Source organism: Elephas maximus, chromosome 12 (assembly GCF_024166365.1).
Source record: "Elephas maximus indicus isolate mEleMax1 chromosome 12, mEleMax1 primary haplotype, whole genome shotgun sequence".
In the NCBI taxonomy this organism is placed as follows: Eukaryota; Metazoa; Chordata; class Mammalia; order Proboscidea; family Elephantidae; genus Elephas; species Elephas maximus.
In genome coordinates, this window is record NC_064830.1 from 76,622,788 (window position 1) to 76,648,100 (window position 25,313).

General features: G+C 49.2%; 1 protein-coding gene across 3 annotated transcripts in view; it reads left to right on the forward strand.

The window, feature by feature from the left end:
* The window catches only part of ABCC1 (ATP binding cassette subfamily C member 1), a 178,437-nt gene that overhangs the window by 124,085 nt on the left and 29,039 nt on the right, over positions 1-25,313 (forward strand). For all 3 annotated transcript variants that reach the window (XM_049904936.1, XM_049904938.1, XM_049904937.1), the window contains exons 15-20: positions 3,413-3,488; positions 5,823-5,949; positions 8,706-8,882; positions 10,217-10,384; positions 12,979-13,162; positions 23,153-23,243. In XM_049904936.1, the coding sequence (XP_049760893.1) occupies positions 3,413-3,488; positions 5,823-5,949; positions 8,706-8,882; positions 10,217-10,384; positions 12,979-13,162; positions 23,153-23,243 (823 nt within the window). The remainder of the gene's footprint in view (positions 1-3,412; positions 3,489-5,822; positions 5,950-8,705; positions 8,883-10,216; positions 10,385-12,978; positions 13,163-23,152; positions 23,244-25,313) is intronic.

The window sequence follows — 25,313 nt, forward strand, 5'->3', positions numbered from 1 at the left end:
GACAGCAGCAGGTTTGGTTTTGGTTTTATTCAATAAACTCATAAAACCCATTGCCATCGAGCTGATTCAGATTCATAGCGACCCTATAGGGCAGAATAGAACTGCTCCATAGAGAGTTTCCAAGACTGTAATCCTTACCGAAGCAGACTGCCACATCTTTCTCCCGGTATTACAATACTTTATAAAGATACCAAGTTTTAGGCTACCATCATGCATTTAAAAAGGTGTTTGCGCTAGAAGGTTGTTTTGCCAACTTCCATTTTTTGGTAAGGGTTAAGCCCCACATTGTAGACGAAAAGCTGTTCAAAAAAAAAAAAACTTCAGATGTACAAAGTTGCTTTTCTTAGCAGTTTAAAAATACATTAACCATTTTAACTGAATATACCTTAAGTTAGGGTTTTATTTCCTTACTTCACAATTGTTATTACAAGGAACTGCTCCATTCATTTAAAACCTAATGAATACTGTCAACTTTTCATGGCTGATCTTTCTTAACAGCATTAGTATATAAACATAATTGTGTTACCCTTTTAAAAATGCTTAGAAAAATTGCAGTAACACCGTTCATGTAAAACCCTTTAAAAGTCTGATGTCACAGGTTGTAGACGTTAAGGGTCAACAATGATGACACTCTCCTTAGAAGGTCCTCTTGGTAAAGGGAGTCCCAAGTGTTCTTCGTGTATTGCCTCATTTACTTTCCCCACAGCCCAAGGAGGTCAAGTTTGTAATCGTCCATCATGTCTTACAGACAAGGAAAATGAGGCCCAGAGAAGTTTAGTAACTTGCCCGTGGCTGCCCAGCTAGTAAGTGGCAGCACAGGGATTTGAACCCACGCAGTCTGGCACCAGAGCTCAGTCAGTACTATCAGGGGAAAGATTGTACGTATGGATTAGTTAAAATACATGAGCAGTGCCCAGCACCTGGTGGGCTTTCCAGTGTGTCTTCAGTGATACCTAAAATACCTAGCAGGCATACAAAAAAAAAACCAACCAACCCAGTGCAGTGGTAGCAGGCATAGAAGATGCTAAACAAATGATCGTGGTGCTGTTAGTTCTCTAGTATGAGTCTGAACCCTCCCAGAGCAGGGTTCTCTACCTCAGCACTATGCCATTTGGGGCCAGATCATTCTTAATTTTGGAGACTGTCCTGTGCATTTATTGTAGGAGGTCCTGGCCCTCTTAACTAGACGTTGGAAGCACAGTCCCTCTTCAAGCTATGACAGCCAAAAATGTCTCTTCGTCGTTAGTTGCCATTGAGCTGATTCTGACTCATGGTGACCCCATGTGTGGAGAGTAGAACTGCTCCAGAGGGTTTTCAAGACTGACCTTTTGGAGGCAGATTGTCAGGCCTATCTTCTAAGGCATCTCTGGGCAGTTTAGAACCACCAACCTTTTTTTTTTTTCTCTTTTCTTTATTCTGCTTTAAGTGAAAGTTTATAATTCAAGTCAGTTTCTCATACAAAAACTTACACACATTGTTGTGTGACCCTAGTTGCTCTCCCTATAATGTGACAGCACACTCCTCCTCTCCACCCTGTATTTCTCATGTCCATTCAGCCAGCTCCTGTCCCCCTCTGCCTTTCTCATCTCACCTCTGGACAGGAGCTGCCCACATAGTCTCATGTGTCTATTGAACTAAGAAGCACAGTCCTTACCAACATCATTTTATGTCTTATAGTCCAGTCTAATCTTTGTCTGAGGAATTGGCTTCAGGAATGGTTTTAGTTTGGGGCTAACAGAGAGTCCAGGGGCCGTGTCCTCTAGGGTCTTTCTCAGTCAGACCGTTAAGTCTGGTCTTTTTACTGGAATTTGAGTTCTGCATCCTACTTTTCTCCTCTATCAGGGATTCTCTGTTGTGTTCCCTATCAGGGCAGTCAGTGGTGGTAGCTGGGCACCACCCAGTTCTTCCTGTCTCAGGCTGATGGAGTCTCTGGTTTATGTGGTGAACCGCCAACCTTTGGCCTAGTAGTTGAGCGCTTAACTGTTGGCACCACCCAGGGACTTCCTAGACATTGCCAAATGTCCTGTGTGGGACAGTCACCCCCAGTTGAGAACCACTGCCCTAGTGGATGCTGGAAAATTGCTTCTGACATCCCTGGCCTGTGGTCATCCATTTTCTGCTATCCAGAGTGAATCCCCTCATAAGATGTGGGAACTGTGGGAACAATGCCATCTGCTCAGGGGTCAAATATCTCTGCCAAACAATGAGCTGAAATATGAAGCAGCTGATGGAGGTTTCAAGTTGCTGCTGAAGTTGTTCACAGCTCATAGCAAGTGTCTGAAAACCCCTTGCCCTCCTGATACCTCCGTCTGGGCCCCACCCCTTCTTCCTGCCCTAGTAGGTCTCAGAGTCGTGCTGACTTCCTGAGGTATTTATCCACGCTGTCCTGGAGGCAGCTTGGTGGCCAAGTCTCCCTGTACTCTGTAGCTTGCCTGACCTGAGCGACTTTACTTAAATTTCTTAAATAGCACCTTCCAGTTTCTGCGTTCATTCTGTTTCAAGGGAGATGAGGGAGGAAGGTTAGGTTAGCCAATAACTAATTACCTTTCACCCCAGGCATTTGTCTCTTTAATGTGTGGGAGAATTTATTTCTTCATTTGACAACTTGAAAAAATACCCCTTCTTATCTCCAGGTGGTTTTAAGGAGGCTCATAGTTTAGAGTCACTTTTTTTTTTTTTTTTAAATAATAGACATGACATAAAAGGATAATAAGGAGGGAGGAAAAGTAAATGAAGACAGAGGTGCTGGGAGGCTTAGAATCACATGGGGTCGTCTTGCACTAATGCGTTGTCTTAAGCACAGCCCTCCCTTCCCTGGTGCCTTAAAACCGCACTTCCTGTTCAGGAGTCCGCTTTTTTTTAGCTTATCCTGCGTGTCTGGTCTTTTAGGAAGATTGACCTGCTGTGGTGTGGTGAGTGCAGGGTGGCAAGAGTGGATGCAGGGAGATGCTAGGAGGCTGCCTGTGATTGAGGCGTGGAAGGGCTAAGGGTCCTGCTTTGAATGTAAATGAAGGGGGCTCTGTTTGCACAGGGGCTCTGCTGCTTCCCTCATTGACCTTGGCTTCTGCTCAACACCCCCAGCCAGACCAGGCCCAGGCAGGCTGAGGGGTCCCCTTGCAGCGCATCACCCTCGTGGGCCCACCTGCCTCTCCCGAGTTGTACGTCCAATGATGCAAGCTCTTCTCTTTCAAGGCAGCATTTTCGTGTGGTTTCCTTCTGCTTTCTGGGTCTGGGGCCATCTCCAAAACTGCCAGTTTGGGTTCGTCTTTCAGCAGGTGGCTGATGTAACCAGATAATGTCTAGTGCCAAGTGTTGAACCACTTGATTAGAAAAAAGAAAATTAAGAGCATTCTGCTCTCTTGCATCTGATGACTTCATCTACCCCTGACATGTTGTCTCTGGTGCTTTCCAGGTGGGGGCATGAACAGTATCACCGTGAGAAACGCCACCTTCACCTGGGCCAGGAGTGACCCACCCACACTGAGTGGGTAAGCTCGGTTGTGCACACACGTGTTCAAAGATGGGTTTGTGCTCCTGTCATGTTCTAATTTTGGGACCTTGAACAGCTCACTTTGCCTTTCCGAGCCTCAGTTTACCCATGTGGAAAATAGGGCTGGTCCCGCTTTCTTGAGCTGTGGTGAGGAGCAGATAAGACTGTGCCTGGCACAGAGGGCTCCCTCTGATTGTTTGCAACAGGAACCTTGCACAAACAGGCTTAGGCAAAAGAAGGGAAGCTTTTGGCTTACATAACTGAGAAGTTCCAAGCTCAGGTATGGTGGGATCCATGGGCTCATGCAGTGCCCCCAGGGCTCTCGCCCAGCTTTGCTTTGTTCTCAGGTGGCCTTTCCCCTCATGGTAGCAGATGGCCCCCAGCATCTACAGGTGTGTGTCCTACCTACCTCACCAGCAGGCCACTGGCCTGTCACTTGCCCGCATTGGGTCACCTGCTTGTGCCTGGAGGGACAGCGTGCACTGATGGGTTAGCCAGGCCAAGGCTGTGACCCTGCCAGTATGGAACCGTCCTTCCCTGTCCTCCCCAAGGCCCCTGGGCCACCGAGCTCACTCTTTCTCACCACCTCCCAGACTGGTGCCTCACTCACCCACCCCAGGCCTTATCTTTCCAAAGCACACAGGATCCTTGCTCAACGACTCTTTCAGGCCTCCTTAAGGAGTCCCCAGAATGGGGCCAGAGAGACTTTGAGGAGGCCACATATACGTCCTGCCCCACTAAAGAGTTACCTGTTGTATTTTATCCAGGGGGCCTTGCGGGGAGACAAAACTCCAAAGAAAAGAGTCTGTATAAAATCTCCCTTGAAAATTCATGATGAATCATGATGTCTAGGAAGTTCTTCCTTGTATCTAGCTTTACTCTCTTGTCCTGCTCCCAAACCAAATAATCAGTATCTGTGCCCATGTCCTTTCCTTCATCTTTCCAGTCTCAAAGACCCTCCTGATCCAAGCCATCTGGCCCTCCTGGACTCCCAAGTCTTTTCTCCATCCAACTCTTTCCTTTCCTCAGCCTATCATATTACTCAGATCTTGCCTGGGCAATGGCATTAGCCACCCAACCGGGCTTCCTGTTTCTCCTTGGCCCCATAATCTACTCCCTTCACAGCAACCAGTTATAGACACAGATGGCTGCCGTGGAGTCGACTCCGACTCACGGTGACCTTATGTACAGCCGAACGAAATGTGTGTTGCCCGGTGCTGTGTTATCCTTACACTCGCCAGTATGTTCAAGTCCATCATTGTGACTGTTGCATCACTCCATTTCCCTGAGGGTCTCCCTCCTCTCACTGGCCCTCTACTTCACCAAACACCATGCCCTCCTCCAACGATTGATCCTCGTGATCTATAAAGCTTTCCAGTGGCTGATTTTCAGAAGTAGCTCATCAGGCCTTTCTCCCTAGTCTGTCTTAGCCCAGAAGCTCTGCTGAAACCTATCAGCATAAATTTAAAATTCCCACTTACCCATGTCTGGGTTCAATTCTGACACCAGCCTCCCATGCAACACTTCTTTCTCTGACCATAGCTACCTGGAGCTGGGTCAGAGCTCACAGCGTCAAAAGACACCGTTCTTCAGACTGCCAAATAGGCAGATGCCAGTTCCAAGCTTGGGAGTCCCCTCTGGGCTTTACTTACTGGTATTTGTTAAACGATTTCAGTAGCAACATCTTCTTAAAACTCAGGTTCTTTCACCTCAGTGGTTCCCAGCTGGTGAAGCATGAACGTCTTAGCACGGCGTCCTTCGAGGTCTTCCCAGGCCCGGCCCGGCCCCCACCCACGTCTTCACATTCAGCCTCCTCTTCCCTGCCTCGTCCTCTGTCGTTGACGCGTTAGTCGTTGATCACACCCTGCCGGTTCACACCTTTGGGCCTTTTCTGACATTGGTGCCAGGTTCTGTGCCTGGCATAGGCTTACTCCTCCTTCAGAACTTGCTTTGAGTTGTCCTCTCCTTCAGGCCGCCTGCATGTGCCCTCTGGCAGAGTTATCACCTGTCCTTCAGCTCTTTGAGCATCACCTGATCTGTTAGGTCTCCCTGGCTGCCATTTTGTCAGCTGTACTTGTATTCCAGCCATATGTCACCCTGCAGTAGATGAGGAAGCCCCTGAGACTGTTCACTGGGTCCAGCTAAGCGGTAGACGTGGTGGAAGGAATTTCACTTAAATGCCTCTAATAGCCCTGCCTTCCGTCTCTCGCTCCACTCAGTACCTGTGTCTTACGCCCATAAAGCCAGGTTCCAGTGGGCAGGGGGATCAGCCTGTTGGGCTCACTCAGACAGTAGCGTGGCCAACATAACAGGGTGTGTGATGTCATTTCAGCATCACTTTCTCGGTTCCGGAAGGTGCCTTGGTGGCCGTGGTGGGCCAAGTGGGCTGTGGAAAGTCATCTCTGCTCTCAGCGCTGTTGGCCGAGATGGACAAGGTGGAGGGGCACGTGGCTATCAAGGTACAGCTGGGGTCCGGACGGGTCGGGGGCAGTGGTCGGACTGCCTGAGAGGAAGAACAAGAACGCTGCTGTGTTTTCTCACATGGCTGTCCTTGTGCATGAAGTGATGGCAGCAGGGTCTTTCTCTCCTAATCTCGCTTCCTTCTGTCTCTTGCTCTCTCATTCTTTCTGCTATTCTCTGCATCGTTCTAAAAGGTGGGGATTTTGATGTCACTTATTCACTACATATCCTGGAACCGTTGTTCCCTGGGTGGCGCAAACAGCTTGCCTTCAACTGCTAGCCTAAAGCTTAGTGGTTCTAACGCACTTGAAAACGTTATGCTAAATGAAAGACATCAGATATAAATGACCACATAGTGTATAAAAAAAAAAAAAAACCAAACCCAGTGCCGTGAAGTCGATTCCGACTCATAGCGACCCTATAGGACAGAGTAGAACTGCCCCATAGAGTTTCCAAGGAGCGCCTGGCAGATTCGAACTGCCGACCCTTTGGTTAGCAGCCATAGCACTTAACCACTACGCCACCAGGGTTTTCACATAGTGCATAGCTCCCTTTATATAAAATGTCCAGAATAAGCAGACCTGTAGAGACAGAAGGAGCCCAGGTAGCATAGTGGTTAAAGCACCTGGCTGCTAACTGAAAGGTCAGCGGTTCGAACCCTGGGAAGGGAAGATTTAGAAACGTGTTTTGAAATTTTATATTTTCCAAATGTTTTGGCTGGTGTGGCTTATGGAGACCATGCCTGAATTATCTACACTTCTTAATTAGCATAGGTTCTACCATGAGGCTTTGTGACATTTTGACCTCGTATAAAAAAAAAAAAATTTTTTTTTTTTTTTTTTATGAGTTAGGATGTTGGGGTCAGCAGTTTAGTTACCCTCTTTCCTAGTGTTGCTGTAACAGAATTACCACAGGTGGGTGGCTTTAAAGGACAGAAATTTATTTTCTCACAGTTTAGGAGGCTAGAAGTCTAAATTGAAGGCTCCAGCCCTAGGGGAAGGCTCTCTGTGGGCTCTGGGGGAAGGCCATTGTCTCTGTGAGCTGCTGTAGCCCTGCTTCCTCCTTCACATGGAGTCTCTCTCCCCCCAGTTTGTGCATGCTTCTCTCTGTCTGCCTTGAAGTGATTAGATTTAGGACACACCCTACCCTGGGATGCCTCATTAACATAACAAAGAAAACCCTATTTCCAACCAGAATTACATCTACACGTGTAAAAACCTTGCAGTAGAGTTGTTTCAGACTCCTGGCAATCCCATGTGTTACAGAGCAGGGTGCTCCATAGGGTTTTCTTGGCTGTGATCTTTGTGAAAGCAGATCACCTGGCCTTTCTTCTCGGGCACCATGGAACCCACACCATGTGTGGGTTTGAACTACCAACCTTTAGGCTAGTAGTTGCGTGCAAACGTTTGCCCCACCCAAAGACCTTCCATAGGTAGAGGGGTTAGGATTCCAAGACCTTTTTGGGGGGGGAATACAGTTTAATCCATGAGAGTCACTTGAGAATTAAGATGAAGCATCGAGGTAGCACCTGGATGCCACTCACGGCTTTGTCCTGCTACAACTCCCATACTTAAGAGACTTCAGTGGCTCCATGGCCCTTCCAATAAAGCCCACGCCCCCATGAGCAGTAGCCCACCTTGAGCTGGCCCCCACCTCAGTCTCCAGATCATTTCCTGCCTGTCTTGCCTCCATGCCATGTTGCCATCAACACAGGCCTGTCTGTTTCGTGAATGTGCCAAGCACTCCTCATCTCTAGGCCTTTGTTCTGTCCCTTCTGCTTAGAATACTCGTGTCCCACCCCCCACCTTTGTCATACTAGCTTACCCTCATCTTTCAGTCCTTGTTTAAGGGACTGAAATTATTCTGCAGCCACATCATTCTTTCATTCATTCACATCCCTGGAAGGTTCCCCCACCTCCTCCTTCAGGTTTTTGTTAAAAAATTACCTTCCCTGATCACCCTTGTTAAAGTTATTTTTTAAAAACTAATTTCAGTATTTGTATTGCTAAAGAACACATGAAACAAATATCCTTATCCTAGCCCTTACTGTCATGCCATTCTCGACACCTTATGTTATGTGGTGGAGCCCTGGTGGTGTAGCAGTTAAGGGCTTGGCTGCTGTGCGGAAGAAAGATGTGGCAGCCTGCTTCCGTGAAGATGACAGCCGTGGAAACCTTATGGGTCAGTTCTACTCTGTCCTATAGGGTTGCTGTGAGTTGGAATCGGCAGGTTTGGTTTTTGGTACATCCGGTGGAAATAGAAACAAAATAACCTTTAAAACCAGCAGTTTTGATACAGAAGCTCTTGCTTCAGTCTCTTCAAGGAAAATTTTTCAAGGAATCTCTCCCTGCTGTTCCAGCGTAAAAAGTTCTTTCTTTAAAGATCTCATCTATTTTTATCTCTTAGCTTTTACCACAACCGTAACACATAATTTTTTGATTACATCATGACCGTCCACTCTGTAGAGGCAGGGGTTTTGTGTACTGCTGGTAGGTACTAACTAAATCGTTTCTAAATGTATAACTGTAATCTCATCAACAAAGGCGGCAGCTCTTTAAACCTTGATAATAGAGGCAGCTGCTGACCTAGTGTGAGTTCTGATCCCAGCTCTGGCATCTGTAGTCCATTGTGACTCAGTTTCTCTCTTGTGCAAAGGTGTGATGAAGGTGTCCTGTGAAGCAGGTGAGCAGGCTGGCTGCTGTCTTGTTAATCATGTCTGTCTATCTCTCTTGCCCTCTCTCCGTCTGCCACTTAGGGCTCAGTGGCCTACGTCCCCCAGCAGGCCTGGATCCAGAATGATTCCCTCAAAGAAAACATCCTGTTCGGACGCCCGCTGCAGGAGCGGTATTACAAGGCCGTGATAGAGGCCTGTGCCCTCCTCCCAGACCTGGAGATCCTGCCCACTGGGGACCAAACAGAGATTGGTGAGAAGGTCAGTACAGCTTCAGCTGTGGTCCCTGGATCAATGTTATTGACGTGTGACAAACAACCACAAAGTCTTGGTGGCTTACAGCAGCACTCTTCTCGTGTTCGTGAGTTTCTGAATAGACTTTCTGGTCCAGGCCGGGCTCAGCTGGGTGGCTTTGCTTCTCACCACAGGCAGCTGAGCTCGGCTGCAGGCTGCAGATTTGGCTCAGGTTTGCCCCACATGAGTTCTCGGGGGGCCCAGGCTGAGGAGGCAGCAGCTACCCAGTGGGGGCTCTTCTCGTGGTGACAGAAGAAACCCAAGAGAGCAAAAAATACATGTGATGTCTCTTAAAGTACATTGTCATTTGCAGCCACAAAGCAAGTCATTTGGCCAAGCCCAAAGGCAGGGGACCAGGAAGTACACTCTACCTTTGTTGTCATGTGTGTACAAAGTCACATGACAAAGGGCATGATACAGGAGGAAAGGTGTCAGTGTTTGAAATATCCATGTCCTTGTTTGTTAGCTGCTGTCGAGGCAGCCCCCAACTCACGGTGACTGCATGCACAAGGGAAGGAAACACTGCCCGGTCCTGCTCCATCCCTGTGACCAGTTGAGGATTGCACTGTGTGGGGGCAGGGTGGGCATCTTTTAGGAGCGGGGCTGTGCAGTTAACGGGTGAGTGGGTTAACTGTAGTTCCCCAACCAAATACAGAAATGACACGTTATCTGTCACAGGAGAGCCGGAGCCACTGTTGGCTCATGCAGTACCCTGGTGCACATTAACAAACGATGCCCTTCCCCTGGTGACTGGGATGGCTGGGGGCCAGATTTCAGCCTCCATGGGGTGCAGCCTCCTCACTGGAGAAGGCTCGCAGAAGATGCCAGCTCCTAACAGTAACCAAGACAGCAACAACAATCATATCATCCACGTCCACTGCTGCCTATGTTCAGCGCCTCTCCTGAGCCAACACTATTAGGTGCCAGCAGCCGCCCCTTACTGAGCGCCCCCGCCGGGTGCTCTCTTCAGAGGCTTGCAGAAAGCTCGGGTTCTTTCTGTTCTACCCATTTTTCAGGTGAGGCAGTGAGGGCTCCACGTGGATGAGACTCATTCATGCCCATGGTCCAACACCCTGGCTGTGGTGGAGCAGGGACTTGAGCCCATGTTCGTGGGGTTGCAATCCCATGGCTTTAGCCCCAGGCTGGAACAGGAGGAGGTGGAAGCAGCCCTCCAGGGCACCAGCCCTGGGTCCTCTGCCCTCCTGCCTCTGAGCAGACCACCGTCAGGTGGCTCAGCTGCATTTCCTGAGTCTCCTGGTTTCCCAGGAAATCCACATTTTGCCTTGGTTCTTTCTTCCCAGGGAGTGAACCTGTCTGGGGGCCAGAAGCAACGCGTGAGCCTGGCCCGGGCTGTGTACTGCAACTCCGACATCTACCTATTCGACGATCCCCTCTCAGCAGTGGATGCCCACGTGGGAAAGCACATATTTGAAAATGTGGTGGGCCCCAAGGGGATGCTGAAGAACAAGGTACCAGCTGAAGGGCGGGCCGAGGTGGGGGCAGGGCTGAGGCAGGGGCTAAGGGGTACTCTGTCCCCCTCTTTGGCTGAGTCAGAATATGTTCCCTTTAGGAATCCATCACATCCCCCCCTTTTTTTTTTTATTGGACTTTATAAATAAATGTCTAATGCTTCCCTTGGAAGCTTTCCTAAGGCATCCTTCTCGATCTTGTCTTTATAGGGTGAACCCTTTGTACTGACTCATTGCGCCCACTTGGCCAAGGGGGTCCACCCTCCTGATTAAGTAATGGGGCATCTCTCCAGAGGAAATCCCTTTCTAGGACCTCCTGGGACTGAGCCAAGGAGTGTGTAGCCGAGGGATGGAGGCGTGGGGCAGAAAAATGGCCTTGTGTCTTCCTGAGATAGGAAATGGCTCCTGTGGCTTCTTTGGAGGCATGTGGGAACACTTGATTGTGCTTTTTTCCCCCCCAGATTATAAAAGTTGCCATGCTTCTTAAAGCACACTGTCCTTTGCATCCACAAAGCAAGTCATTTCATCATGGGGCTTCACGTCATGAAGATTCAGGAGCCTTGGTGGTGCAGTGGTTAAGAGCTCAGCTGCAAACTAAAAATCCACCAGCTGCTCCTCGGAAACCGTATGAGGCATTTCTACTCTGTCCTATAGGGTCACAGTGAGTCGGAACCGACTTGACAGTACCTGACGACGACAACAGGGAAAAAAAAAGCAATTACACATAATCCCATTGCTCAGAGGTGTTACTTCTTTCTAGTCTTTTCATTGTGTGTGTAACCTTTTTAATAGGGTCGTCGTGTCATACTTAGATACGGGAAGCGTCATGTCACTTAACCTGTTGTGAGGATTCCCATAAAACCAGTTGACTCATGGCAACCCCAAATGTGTCAGAGTAAAACTATGCTCCATAGGGTTTTCAAAAGCTGAGTTTTTGGGAAATAGGCTTTTCTTCCGAGTGTATTCGAACCTCCAACCTTTTGGTTAGCAACCAAGCATGTTAACCGTTTGCGTCACCCAGGGGCTCCAAACATTCCCGTACATGCCACTAAAACTGTCTAAATATTTTTAAATATTAAACAAAAAAATTTTTTTAAATATTATCAAAGTAAGACAAGCCCCTGGTGACAAAATAAAAAAAATACAAGAGTATACATAAAGAAAAAAAATCGTTCGCCCTTCATCCTTTACCCCTAAATCCTCTTTCAGGAGCAAGGGTCAGCAAACTTGAGCTCACGGGCCAAATCTGGCCCGCTGTCTGTTCTACTACAGCCTCCTAGTCACGATACTTTTTATGTTTTTAAATGGAGAAAAAAAATCCGAAGAAGCATATTACCTTGTAACATGAAAATTCTATTGAATTTAAATATCAGTGTCCATAAATAAAGTTTTATTGGCACAAAGCCACGCCCATTCGTTCACATACGGTCTGTGGCGGCTTTCGTGCTGTACGGCTGAGCTGTATAGTTTGCACAGAGACCAAATGGCCTGCAAAGCTGAAAATACTTAACTCTCTGGCTCTTTAAGGAAGAGCTTGCAGACCCCTGCTCCAGAGTAACTGCTGATAATAATTTGATGAATATCTCCTCCCACACTCTTCAGATACTTGTGTAAAACATATAAAGTACAAATTCTGTGGGAGTTTTTTTTTTTTGGGCAGGGGGAGGGTAAAACCAAAAACCAAACCTCTTAAGTCAAGTCAATTCCGACTCATAGTGACCCTATAGGACAGAGGAGAACTGCCACATGGGGTTTCCAAGGGGCAGCTGGTGAATTCGAACTGCTGACCTTTTTTGATTAGCAACTGAGCTCTTAACTGCTGCACCACCACAGTCTCTGAGTCGGGGGTAAGGGGTTACTCTTTTAACAATTGGGCCATCCCATGCAAATTGTTCTGCAGTTGCATCATTGTTTGATTTATTCACATGCCTGGAAGGTTTTCCCCCTTCCTCCTTCAGGTTTTTGGTTAAAAAAATAACCTTCCCTGGTCACCCTTGTTAAAATTGCAAACTGCCCACCCTCAGTATAAACCAAAAAAAAATTAAACCCCTTGCTGTCAAGTTGATTCTGACTCATAGTGACCCTATAAGATAGAGGAGAACTGTAAATCTTTATAAAAGCAGATTGTCACATCTTTCTCCTGTGGAGTGGCTGGTGGATTTGAACCACTGACCTTTTGGTTAGCGACGGAGCACTTATCACCGTATCACCAGGGCTCTTGCACCCTCACTATACCTGTGTATACCTTTTCTGCTATACGTTCATGTCCTGGCCACCCTGTGTTTTACTTATATTGGTTGTTATCTGCCCCCAGCCTGGAGTCTGGGGCAGGGATCTTTGTTTTGTTCCCTGCTATTTCCCTGGCTCCTAGGACATGCCTGGCACATAGTAGGCCCCCAGCACACATGCACTGAATGAATGTCCCTGTGGATTCAAAGTGTATGCGTGTTTCCATCCCAGTCGTGTGCTCCGCTTTAATCCTTGAGTTCCGTCTGCAGACGTGTTCACTAGTTACCTCCTTTTTCCATTGCCGTGTTGAGCCGGGCTTTATCTCCCATATGTGCTGACATGGTTGGCTTCTGCTTTGCCCACAGACACGGATCCTGGTCACACACGGCATCAGCTACCTGCCACAGGTGGATGTCATCATTGTCATGAGTGGCGGCAAGATCTCCGAAATGGGCTCCTACCAGGAACTGCTGGCCCGGGATGGGGCCTTTGCTGAGTTTCTGCGCACCTACGCCAGCGCCGAGCAGGAGCAGGATGCAGAGGACGAGGGTAGGGGCAGCCTGTGGGTTCCTCTGGCAAGGGGTGACACCTTAAAGAGCCCCAGTTGCCTCTTTGAGGTTCCTACCAGCTGCTCTGGGATGGTGGCTCGTGTCTGCCTAACACAGTCCCCTACATCAGTGTGGGAGCTGGGCCAGGCACCCTCAGGAACATACTGGGGGTCCTGTCCTACTTTTTCCAGAGCTGACTGGAGAGGGAGCCCTAGTGCTGTATAGTTGGGTCACCAGAGCACTAGGCTTCCAGTTGTCAGACCGCAGGTCAAATTCTAGTACTTCCTGTAATGTGGCCCTGGGCCTCCCGGCTCACAGGTGGCCATGAGACTCCAGTGAAGTACATGGAATAACTCAGAACAGATGCGAGGGTTGAATACACAGGCATGGAGTCAGCAGGGCCTGAGTTCAAAGGCCGGCTGCCACTCTTCCTAGCTGTGACCTTGGGCTGTTCCCTCAAAGCCCCTGAGCCTCATTTTCCTCACTGGCATCTGGTGTGGATGAAATGTGCTGAAGTACAAAGAACCTCCGGCATGGGGCCTGGCACTTATGTAAGTGTTTGACAAATGATTGCTGTTATTATTACCACCCTGGTGAGGGCAGTGTGCCCTCCTTTTACCCCTATGCATCTGCCGGGTCAAGATAGAACCTCCCACTTCCCAGCCATCCTGCCTGGTCTGCACTCACAGTCCAGGAATCTGGAAGCTGGAATAGTCTTGGAGGTACCCTGTGAGTCCTTCTGGGCCCAGACCTCATCCTGTCTTTGAAGCAAACCGGGTGGGACTTCTGAGAAGCCTGTATTCTCTTAGCAGCTGGTTTAAGGTTCAGGGGTGGGTTTGCAGCCTCTCCAGGCTCCTGGGGTTCCACTGGTCACACCGGCATCCCTAAGAACCCTCAGATGCCTCCCTTCTTGATGCTTTGACCCTGTGTTAACATGGGGAGAGAAGAGGGCCTCAGAGGCTTTTTCTGGGCCCCAAAGGACCACACCTTTGGTCTGGCAGACTCTGCTTTTGTTTCAGCTACTGCTAAAAAGAACGGAGCTTTAGAGAAGCCACCTGCCTCCCCAGGAGCTAATTAGACTCCCGTGGCCCTTGGGGTGTGTTTGGTACTTGGTCCCCAAGCAGGTCTCAGATAAACTGTCCTCAGCGGCTCGGGCTTCAGGGCCACACGTTGCACAATCCCCAGGCAACGTTGACATCAGAGTCTGTGTGAATGGGCCCCTTGAGCTGTGCAGTACAGCAGCCCTGGGGGATCACCAGGAAAGAGCTGTTTGCTCATTTCATTCAGTCAATCACTGAACAGGTCTTTATTGAGCACCTACTGTGTGCCAAGTACAGTTCTAGGTTTGGGGGAATATAGCAGAAAACGTGATATAGGCAAACCTCTATCCTCGTGGAGCTTAGAATCTAGTGGGAAAGACAAACAATAAGCAAATCAGCAGGTAAAGATGGTTTCAGGTAGCATTAAGGACAACCCATTGCCCACTGCCATTGAGTTGATGATTCTGACTCACAGTGACTCTATAGTACAGAGCAGAAGTGCCCGATAGGGTTTCCAAGGAGCGGCTGGTGGGTTTGGACTGCTGACCTTTTGGTTATCAGCTGAGCTCTATTACCTGCTCTACCAGGGCTCCAGCATTAAGTGCTAGGAATTAAAAAATGGGATAATGGGCTGGGGAGCGACGGGTGGTGACTCAGACGGGGGCAGGGAAGCTCTCTCTGGGGAGGAGACATTGGCATTGGAAAGCTGGGAAGGACCCAGCGAGGAGAAAATCTGGGGAACAGTGTTCTGGGCACAGGGAACAGCAAGTACAAAGGTCTCAGGACCAGCACCAGTTCATTTTGTTTAAGGAACAAAAAGGAGGCTAGTGTGGCCAGACCATAGTGGGAGGCGAGGTTGGCAGGGTGGTCACCCTGCAGGGCTTGTGGAGTGAGGAGTTTGGGTTTTGGTCTCAATGCAGTGGGAAGCCACTGAATCTCAGAGAGGGCAGGTGACCTGGTCAAAGACACACAGCAGCTGCCGACAGGACTGGGACCGCAAATCTGCTCTCAGCTTCCAGCCCACCCAGCCTTCTGTGGTTTCCTGGTCATTCATACCTCTGTATTAGAGTTTCACTGAAGGGGTCCTAGTGTTTTTGACTGGGCTTCGAACCAGTTCTGTCTGGTTTGAACCCCTGCTGAGAATTTGCATTTCCACTCCATATATACTGAATCAGAATCTATGGTTCAACAAGATCCTTGGGTGATTCTTATGTATGATAAATTTTGAGAACCACTGCTCTCTAGTGGTTCTTAGAATTGGTCCCTAACCGGCAGCATTAACATCGCCTGGGAACTTGGTAGAAATGTGAATTCTCAGCAGGGGTTTGAATCAGAGTGAACCCATTGGAAGCCCTAGTTTTTGGTGGTTCTTTTTTTAAATAACATCTTTATTGAGATAAAATTCACATACCATACAAGTCACCCATTCGTAGTGTATAACCCAGTGGTTTTTAGTATATTCAGCGTTGCTCAAACATCACCACAACCAATGTTAGAACACTTTCATCACCGCAGAAAGAAACTCCATACGTGTTAGCTGTCATTTCCGATTTCCCCCAGCCCTCCCAGGACTAGACCACCAGTAAGCTACTTTCCGGGGCTGTGGGTTTACCTGGTCTTGACATTTCATATAAATGGAATTTTACAGAGTTTCTCCTCTTGTGACTGACTGCTTTCACTTAGCATAATGTTGTCAAGATTCATCTGTATCGTAGCACGTATCAGTACTTCATTCCTTTTTATCACCAAGTAATTTTCTGTTGTATTGATATATACCACATTTTAATTATCTATTCATCCTTTGACCAGGGCTTCCTTCGATGAACATTTGGGTTGTTTCTACTTTTTGGCTATCATGAACAGTGCTGCTGTGAGCCCCAAACCAACAACAACAACAAAAAACACCAAGCCCATTGTGGTCGAGTTGATTCATAGTGACCCTATAGGACAGAGTAGAACTGCCCCATAGGGTTTCCATCAGACCATAGAAGCAGACTACCACATCTCTTTCTCCTGCAGAGCTGATGGTGGGTTCAAACCGCCAGCCTTTCAGTCAGCAGCCAAGCACTTAACCACTGTGCCAACCCTAGTGGTTTTAAAAGTATTTTCTTTTGCCAGTGTGTGATATCTGACATCCCTTCAGCTTTAAATTCTCTGATTGAAATAGGTTTCTACAGGGACATGCCCTTCTGGTTGGGAAGTTCTCCCTTAAGTCTAGCCTGTTTCCCTCTTGCTGCAGCATTTCCGACCTCTGATTGTCTCTTAGCTCCAGTCAAGCCAAGCCCGTGTGATAGGACTTCACAATCATTGTATTTCACCAAATCCAGGCTCCGCTTAGGCTAGAATAGCTCTCTGTGCTTTCGAAGTCAACATGGATGAGTTTAACTGATCTTTCCCAGAACAAGGTTTCTCGGTTTTTCTCTCCCCTTTCCATCCAGGTGAGCCAGGAACATTCTTAAACACTGCTGGCCTCAGGTGGTTTATTTTTCTCCCTTCCCCAGCTGCCAGAGTATTCAGAGCAGTTTACACAGAACATGGGGCGCTGCCAATTTCTTTATTATTTTTTGTGCACGTCAGCACTGAATTTGGTGATGAAAATACCACCCGTCACCTAGCACCTCTGTGGGCTCATTTTCCCAGTGCAGCTTCCCAGGCTCCACCTCGTGGTACCCAGAGAACTCCTCAGCCCATGAGTGTTAAGTTAAATGGGGGTGTCCCCCTCCCACCTCTCTGGAGGGGCTCCATCTGTAAGTCTTGGCTTCAGGGTCTAGTCTTGTTCAACTTCAGTGAACTCCAAGGGCCAGTGACCTTGGATTATTGGAGCTACATATTTGGCTGTCCCTACTTTTTAAAGGGGAACTTTTTTTGTTCTTGGCCCCTCTCTCCCCTCGGCCTTGAATCTTTTTTAGAAACACCAAGGCTGAATTAGGGGGAGTGTTTGGTTGGGGATTCCTTCTCACCGTGATGGGGATGGGGAGATGTAACAGGAACTTGGCTTAGGCTTGGAGGTGCGTGTGTGGGCGCAGATACTGACCCTCTACCCCTAGGAGTATTTATAATACTGATGTTTGGGAAACTTACTTGGTGACACAGAGATTTACAAATTGGCCCGTTAACCCCCATACCTGGAAGGAGGGGAAAAAAAAAAAAAAAAAAAAACATGACTCTGGTTTATTTTTTAAGAACTTAAAACCCAGAGCAATGATTCTCAACCAGAGGCGACTTTGCATCCCACCATCCCACCCCAGGGCACATTTGGCAATGTCTGGAGATATTTCTGGTTGTCACGACCAGGAGGTGCTACTGGCATCTAGTAAGTGGAGTCCAGAGACGCTGCTAAACATCATACAGTGCACAAGACAGCCCCCACCACAAAGAATCATCCAACCCCTAATGTCAGTAGTGGAGTCTCTGGTGGTTAAGAGTTCAGCTGCTAACCAAAAAGTCGACATTTCTAGCCCACCAGGCACTCCTTGGAAACCCTACGAGGCAGTCCTATTCTGTCCTTACAGGGGGGCTATGAGTCAGAATCAAATGGACAGTGACGGGTTTGGTTTTTTTTTTAATGTCAGCAGTGCCGAGTTTGAGAAACTCTGCTTTTCCCTGATATCACACTGCCGAAAGTTCTTCCCTTGATACATTGGAAGACCTTTATTTCAACAATGCGGCTATTTTTCAGAACTTTGTTTGAATCATATTTCAACCTAATTACTCTTTTTTTTTTCTTTTTCAGTTTTTTTGCTGAATTTTTTTTTCTGATGACAAAAGTAACACGTGCTCATTGTAGACCTTCGCAAATCGTAGAAAAATGTAAAGAATGAGGACAAAGAAAATCCTTCCATTATCCACCACTCAGAGGGGGAGCTGCTAGTGAATTTTAGCATCTTTTCCACCTGACTTTTTTTCTGGGGGAAACCTTGATGGTGTAGTGGTTAAGAGCTGCAGCTGCTAACAAAAAGGTCAGCAATTCAAATTTCCCAGGTTCTCCTTGGAAATCCTGTGGGGCAGTTCTACTGTGTCCTATAGGGTCACTATAAGTCAGAATCAACTCGATGGCAACGGAATTTTTTTCCCCGTAGGGATTTCTCCTTGACAAGTTGAAATCATATTGTACAGTTTTGTCGCCTCTTCTCGTGGGCCCACATCTTTTCTTTCCTTAACATTGGGTCATAGGCACCTCCCCATGTCGCAATAATCTGTTGTAGACACGGCACAGCTGCTGGAGAGCTCGTCGGACAGACAGCACATTCCTTTTGGCCGTCCTCAGTGGCGGTATTTCTTCCTCTTTTGAGTATGAAGAACTCTTAGGGCCGAATCTGGTGGATAAGGTCAGATGATGCAGCCGGTCAATTCCGTTTTTGGTCAGAATCGAGGCGTTGACTGTAAAGCAGTCAGTTGGATCCTTCCTTCGAGGGAGGCTTGCCTGCTGGCCCGTGCCCAAGTGGAGTTCCAGAACCTTCTTGAGTAAAGGCAGTGGTGCTGGAATAAACAGCCTCCCGAGGTGCCTGCTTTGAGGGCTACTGGACCGACTGCACAGCCCAGGCAGCCTCTCAGGTGCTGCGAGGTGGCGACAGTGCCTGAACGACCCCCATCCCCTGCACCCAGACCACTCGGAACATTCCTCGAACTACAAGCTTCATGGGTTTGCGTTGAAGAAAAAAATGAACTCTTATTATTTTAGGGCACCCCCCCATCATCCATTTTCTCTTTACCCTGCTTTATTCTTCTTGATACCACTCATCACTCCTTAAGAGTAAATTATATGTCTACCAGTTTGTTCCTTGTCTGTCTCCTTGGAATTTTAGCTCTTTGTGGACATTTTGGCCATCTCTCTGTGTCCAGGACTGAGAACAGTGCCTGGTACATAGTAGACTGTCAGTGTTGTTGTTGTTGGGCACTGTTGAGTTGACTTTTGACTCATTGCGACCCCATGTGACAGGGTAGAATTACCCCATAGGATTTTCTAGGCTGTCATCTATACAGGAGCAGATCACGAGGCCTTTCTCTTAGGAAGCCACAGGTGGGTTTGAACCTTTGGTAAGCAACCAAGTGCTTAACTATTGCACCACTTCCCAGACACTCAGTAAATATGTTAAATAAGTGAGGGAATGAATTATTCCTTGAGTGTTTAAGGCATGACCTGTCTATGCAATCTGTAGGTCAGAGGCTTTGGACGTTAACACAGCTGCATAAAGATCCCAGGGTAAAAGAAAATATCCATTTCTCGCAGCACTAGTTTGGAAACTAGCTTTGTGGGTACGGGCTGTGAGATGGTACTACCGTGGTTGATAGGGGCCCCCTCTGGTATTTGGAGGGTCAGCCCTGCTTCTTCACTTGTGTGTCAGATAAGTCCATCTGCCCATCAGAGGTGTACAGAGCACCTGCTGTGTGCTGCAGGGCCACGTGGTATGTGTACCACCATGTGGGATGGTACCCTCGAGAGTAGTGCAGGGTACATCCTATACAACTGCATATGGCAACCTGACGCATCTGAGGTGCTGGCAATAGGATGGTGCATAAGAACTGGTCCGGGCCCTCAAGAGCTCACAATCAGATGGGGGAGACATACCATTAAGCAATCAAAGACATCATGGTGCTAAATGCATTGATGGAAGGGAACCTAGGGGGCTGTGAGAGCCCAGAGAAGGGGTCGCCATCCCAGCCTGGGAGGGTCCAAGATGATCGCTGAGTCATCTTCTCTTCCCCTTTTCTTGGGTCCTTGGCCCCTCTCAGGAACAGCGTCTGCCCTCAAAGACTGAAGGCTGAGGTGTGGTGGACCAGAGCTGGGCTTGGGCCACCTCCAGCTGCCTTGCCTGCCCTGCCCCTCTGTAATACTTGATTTCTTTCTCTCTGCTGCCATGAAAACAGGCATTTTATGGTTGAACAATTACAGTTATGACTTTGAGGGCAAGGGTTCACTCTTGGGCAGGCTGCTTGTCAGAGATTCACCCAGCACATGTGGGATGGGGAAACTGAGGCCCAAAGGAACAGGGGCCCTCAGTCATCCATGCCCCTCACCTTGAAGAGCAACTTCTCATTCATTCTCTTGGGGCATTTAAGCGGGAGCTTAGGGAGGGCGTTTTGGCTTTTAACACTTTGGTTCTTAACACTTTCTTGGATCTTGTGAATTTCCAGGTAGCAGAGTGGTGGACGAGGTGGAGGAAGGTCAGTGGTGCTGGGGTTAGAATTGGCTGTGCTTGTAGAACAAGGCATAGATGGACTTGTACTATTGCTGCATGTGTGGGAAGGGACCCTCAAGTGTGTGCATTTTCACCCCCTCCTATCATTCATTCATTCAGCAAACACTTTACTAGGCACCTATCTCATACCAGGTTTTGTGCTTGGTACTTGGAAATGCAGTTTGAGTCTCCAGCTCAGCCCTTAGGTCACCTGGATGACCTTGGCTAGTCTTCCCTGTCTCTCCTCTGTCAGGTGATCGTGATGGTATATGCCTGACACACAGTGGCTGGGTAGTAAGTGACTGTTCAGATACCCCTCCCACCCTGGAGCTGCCCATTGCCCCCGAGGCAGGCCAAGGCAGTGCAGGGCGATGATGGCTTTGGGTGTCCCTGCAGGTGGGCTGCTGGGGCCCAGAGGAGGAATGTTGTCTTCCAGAGTTTCAGCGAGAAAGGCTGCCTTGTCTCCGTATGGTGACGTAAAGGCACGGACTGGCGGCTGGCAAACCCATCCCACCTATGTTCGGTAACCAGCAGTGCATGGCCGAGCATCCGGATAAGGAGCTAGCTTTTTTACAAGCACCAGAGTAAACTCTAGCCTCTTGAACCAAAAAGGGCATTTATTGGAGGCGCCTGGGGCCTCCAATCATAAAGGCAGAACTGAACAACCCAGGACTCAGGAAATAGAAACCCCAGGACTCCAGATAGACTCCTTTAGGATGGGTCAGCTCAAACTATCTTTCACCCTTATTGGGCCACTGACCATCTGGAGTCCTGAGCCTGGGGTCTTACTGGCTTACCTTGGGCAGGACCCCCTGCCTGGGGGAGAGTGGGCATCCTGACTGACAGGCCTGCCGAGACAACAGGATGAGGAAAGGGGCTGATCCCTTCAAGCTCAGGCAGAGGGGTGGTGGGGCAGAGAAAGCAGCAGATGTTCACTTTGCCGTGCTCAGAATCTCAGTCTTGCCCTTGGCAGAGTAGAACTTTCCAGCAGCCCCAGTTGGTACGTCAACCTGTGGGCTAATTGGTGGGGCTGAGAGGTGAGGAAGCACTAGTGTAAACTGGTGTCGGTACTCAGTGATGAGCAGTAGAGAAGACTGCAGCTTACTGCAGGGGGGCCTGGGACTGCCCACGGAAAAGGCATCTCTGGGAGTGTTTCTCTGCCCCTGAGAAAGACAGTCAAGACCATCTTGTGCAGCATTGTGCATCCCTCTGAACCCTGAGTGCATGCGGCTGCATGGAAGTCCTGCTTGTTATCACCCCTCCTTCCTGCATTATGTGGCTGTTTTCTTTTAATTGGGGGGGAAAAAAGAAAGAGGCTGACATTATAGGGAATGTTTAAAGCAGTGATTCTTAATCCTGGCTGTGCCACAGAATTAATCTGTAGAACATGTTTAAAATACAGAGAATCACCACAACCATTTCTGTCATTTACTGAGCATGCGCTGGTTGCGCCAAGCCCCGTGCAAGGTCTTGTTGCATCCTCCACTGAGCTGGTGAGGGCAGGTGCTGTGGTCATGTCCCCGCTGCAGAGGTGAAAGCTGAGGCATAGAGAGGTTCATTGCTTGCCCAAGACACACAGCTGGAAAGGAGGGATGCTTCCTCTGAGTCCCAGTTACCTGCCTTGAGCAGCAGCACTCACGTACCCAGCCTACCCTGCTGTGTCCCTGCAGGCAGTGGGCTGGACCCTGGGCACCTGCACTTCTGTAAAGCGCCGCAGCTGATGCAGTTCACAGCCAGGATCGAGACTCACCGACTTCGAGGACCCCAGGACCAGTCCCCAGCCCTCTGACTGTTCCCTTTCAGTCCATCTCTGTCTCCTGTGGCTGTCACCTGAGAGCACCTGCCCTTTTTTTTTATTAGTGACAAATCAGCATATCCTAGGGTGTCCAAGTCTCCTTGACCATCCCTGCTAGCACCGCCCCACCTTGTAGAATCAGCCCTTTGGGCTCCTCTCTGTGTTTCCTTCCTGGCATCAGAGAGAAAGAAAGCAGTGTAAAGTGGGGGCCGATTCTAACATACCGCTGAGTTGTTGTGAAGATGAAATGAGACAATGCGTTTAAGTACAGTACTGCCCAACGCGTGGGAAGCACCCTCAATGAATGTTAGCCATTGTCCTTGCTGATGTTATAATTATTGACGCTGGGTGGGGGCTTCCTGGGACTGGTGGGCCCCACAGAGGCTGTGTTAGTTGTCAGAATGTTGAAATACTTCCTTATTCCTGGGGAAACCCCTACTCCAGGCCCTCTATACTTCCCTGTGGTCTGGCAACTGAAAGTTTAATTCTGGTGTACAGGGACTCTGGGACTCTGCCTGTTGGTCCATGTCTTTGCCGGACTGGTTGCTGTTTGTTCGGAATATCACCCTTCCTTGGGGTGTTTGGGGACCAGAGGGCTGTGCCCCATCCCACTTCTTGGGCACTTTCATCCCAGCCCCACCTGCTAGACCTCAGGCAGCAGAGATCCTGCTGCTGAGCTGCATGTAACCCATCGAGCTGACACCCAGTGCCTGCCCAGCCCCAGCACTCTCGGCCCATGGGCTTTTCAAGCAGCTGCATCTGTACCGTCCCTGCGCCAAGAGACCCAGCTCCAGATGTCGCCTGTGGCCCCTGGGGAGCCTGTGTGTGGTCTCAGCAAAGCAGGTCTTGTTTTTGAGCTTCCTGGCTATCGGGTTATCTGCTGTCTCCCCCTAAAGTGACAGGTTTTCCTTGTCTTTGGTTTTGGCGTCTGGTTCTTGAAGCCCTAATCCCCACCCCCCTTCTCTCTCTCCTGCCAGGGTTAACAGGCAGCAGTGGTCTAGCGAAGGAGGTGAGGCTGATGGAGAACGGAATGCTGGTGACGGACACCGCGGGGAAGCAGCTGCAGAGGTGAGGGCAGTGGGAGGCCCTGTCCTGAGCCTCTCCAGGCCCCCGTCTCTCCCTGCCTCGGGGGAGAGAGGAGGGACACCAGCCAATTGGCATGACCTTCCAAAAAAGAGTTCCATTCCCCAGGGTCCTGGAAGGTGCTGTATTCTGCCTCCCCTCCCGCATCTCCCCGGACCTCACTTTCTGGAATGCAGCAGCCAGAGGGATGAACCTGGCACTGTTCCTGCCAGGTGGCATGGGTCACACGGGCCTCATGGTTTACCCATCTGTCAGTACTTCTGACTCTCGAGTTCCCTACATGGTGTGGGCCTTTGGCGGGGTCACTCAGAGGGATCTGGAACTTTGAGGCACTAAGAGCCAGCGTTTGATTCAAAGCAGTCGCAGTAATAGCGAGCACATTTTGTGCACCATAAGGAGCCATGCACAGGGCCAAGCTCTGTACAGTCTGTTGAATCCTGGAGATAGTTACTGTTGTCATCCCATTTTACATCTGAGTAGACTAAGAGCTCTCCGCAGGTCCTGCAGCTAGAGAGAAGCCCAGCTTGGATTTGATCCTGACCCAGCTTCTGGGCCAGCACTCCTAAGTTCTGTGCTGTGCTGTTTTAAAGGAGGTTCCTTTGGTCTGCTCATTGGGCACTTGGAGGAGCTACCTCCTTTGGGCTTTGTTGCTTAACCTCTCTCTGCCTCGGTTTCCTCATCTTCCAAATAGGGTTTATAGTAGCACCTACCTCCTAGGGTTGTGGTAAGGTTTATACAATATAATGTGTATAAAGCACTTAGAACAGTGGCCTGCCCAGAGTCAGTACTCAGCACATACCAGTCAGTACAGTTTGCCATCAGGATGACTCCTACTCATGGCAACCACATGTATGTCAGAGTAGAACAGTGCTCTGTAGGGTTTGCAGTGATTTTTGGGAAGTCAATTGCCAGACTTTTCTTCTGAGGTGCCTCTGGGTAGAATTCAACCTCCAACCTTTCCGTTGGCAGCTAAGTGCATTAGCCCTTTGCACCCCCCAGGGATTTCTGCTCAATAAATGCTTCCAGTTATTAGTTGGGGTAAGCTGGGGCCACCTGGAGTTAACTCCTTTTTCGGGGTGGGAGGATTTCACAGACATAGGGCCAGAAGGAAGTCAGCATGAACAGCTCTCCTATCAGGATATTGCCCACTGTACCCTCCTGGACTCAGGTTGTTATGACATGGTACAGGTGGAAATGTTTGCTTCTCTGTTGCGCACCTGTCAAGGTGGTAAGGTAGGCATCTCATGTACAGTGTGTCTACAGCACTTAGAACAGTGACTCGCCTGGAATCATGCAGGGATGCAAGGGCACCGTCGGGGTTCAGCAGGCGGCTGGCAAAATAAAGAACAGTCACAGCTGCTGCCATCTGAGAATTTCAGTCAGATAGCCAAGAAAGGCAGTGCCTGCATGTGGTCCTGGGATGTAGGGGCAGGAGGTGATGCGAGCTTGCTGGAGGGACCATGGGGGCCAAGCAGAAAATAAAGGCCACTGGGTGTATCACTTATCTGTTGCTGCAAACTTGGCACCTGTTATCTCACAGTTCTGGGGGTCAGGAATCCGAGCACAGCAGGGCTGGGTCCTCTGGCTCAGGATCTCTCACAGGCTGCTGTCAAGATGAGACTGCGGTCTCATCTGAAGGCTCAGCTGGGGGAGGGTCCATGTCCAAGCTGACGGGGTTGTGAGGGCTGTGTTACTGATGGGCTCAGTTCCAACTGGCTGTCGGCTGGAGGCGGCCCTCAGTCCCTAGTTACCTGGGCCCACTCCATTGAGGAAACCTGCTTCATCAGAACATGCCAGCCAAGAAGGCAGTGGAGTCAACCACCAAGGCAGCAGTTGCATTCTGTTACTGTTGCTGGATTTCATTGTTAGAAGCAAGTCACATGTCCTGCCAACGCTCAGGGAGGGGATCATACCAGGGCATGAACCCCGGGGGCGGGGTCATTGGGGAAGAGTCTAGAGGCCCCTGCTATATGGGGAATGCGTCCTGGAGGGGGAGTCTGGGGATAATGTGCGTTCGTTTGTGAAGACTTCATCCATGTTTACTGAGTCCCTGCT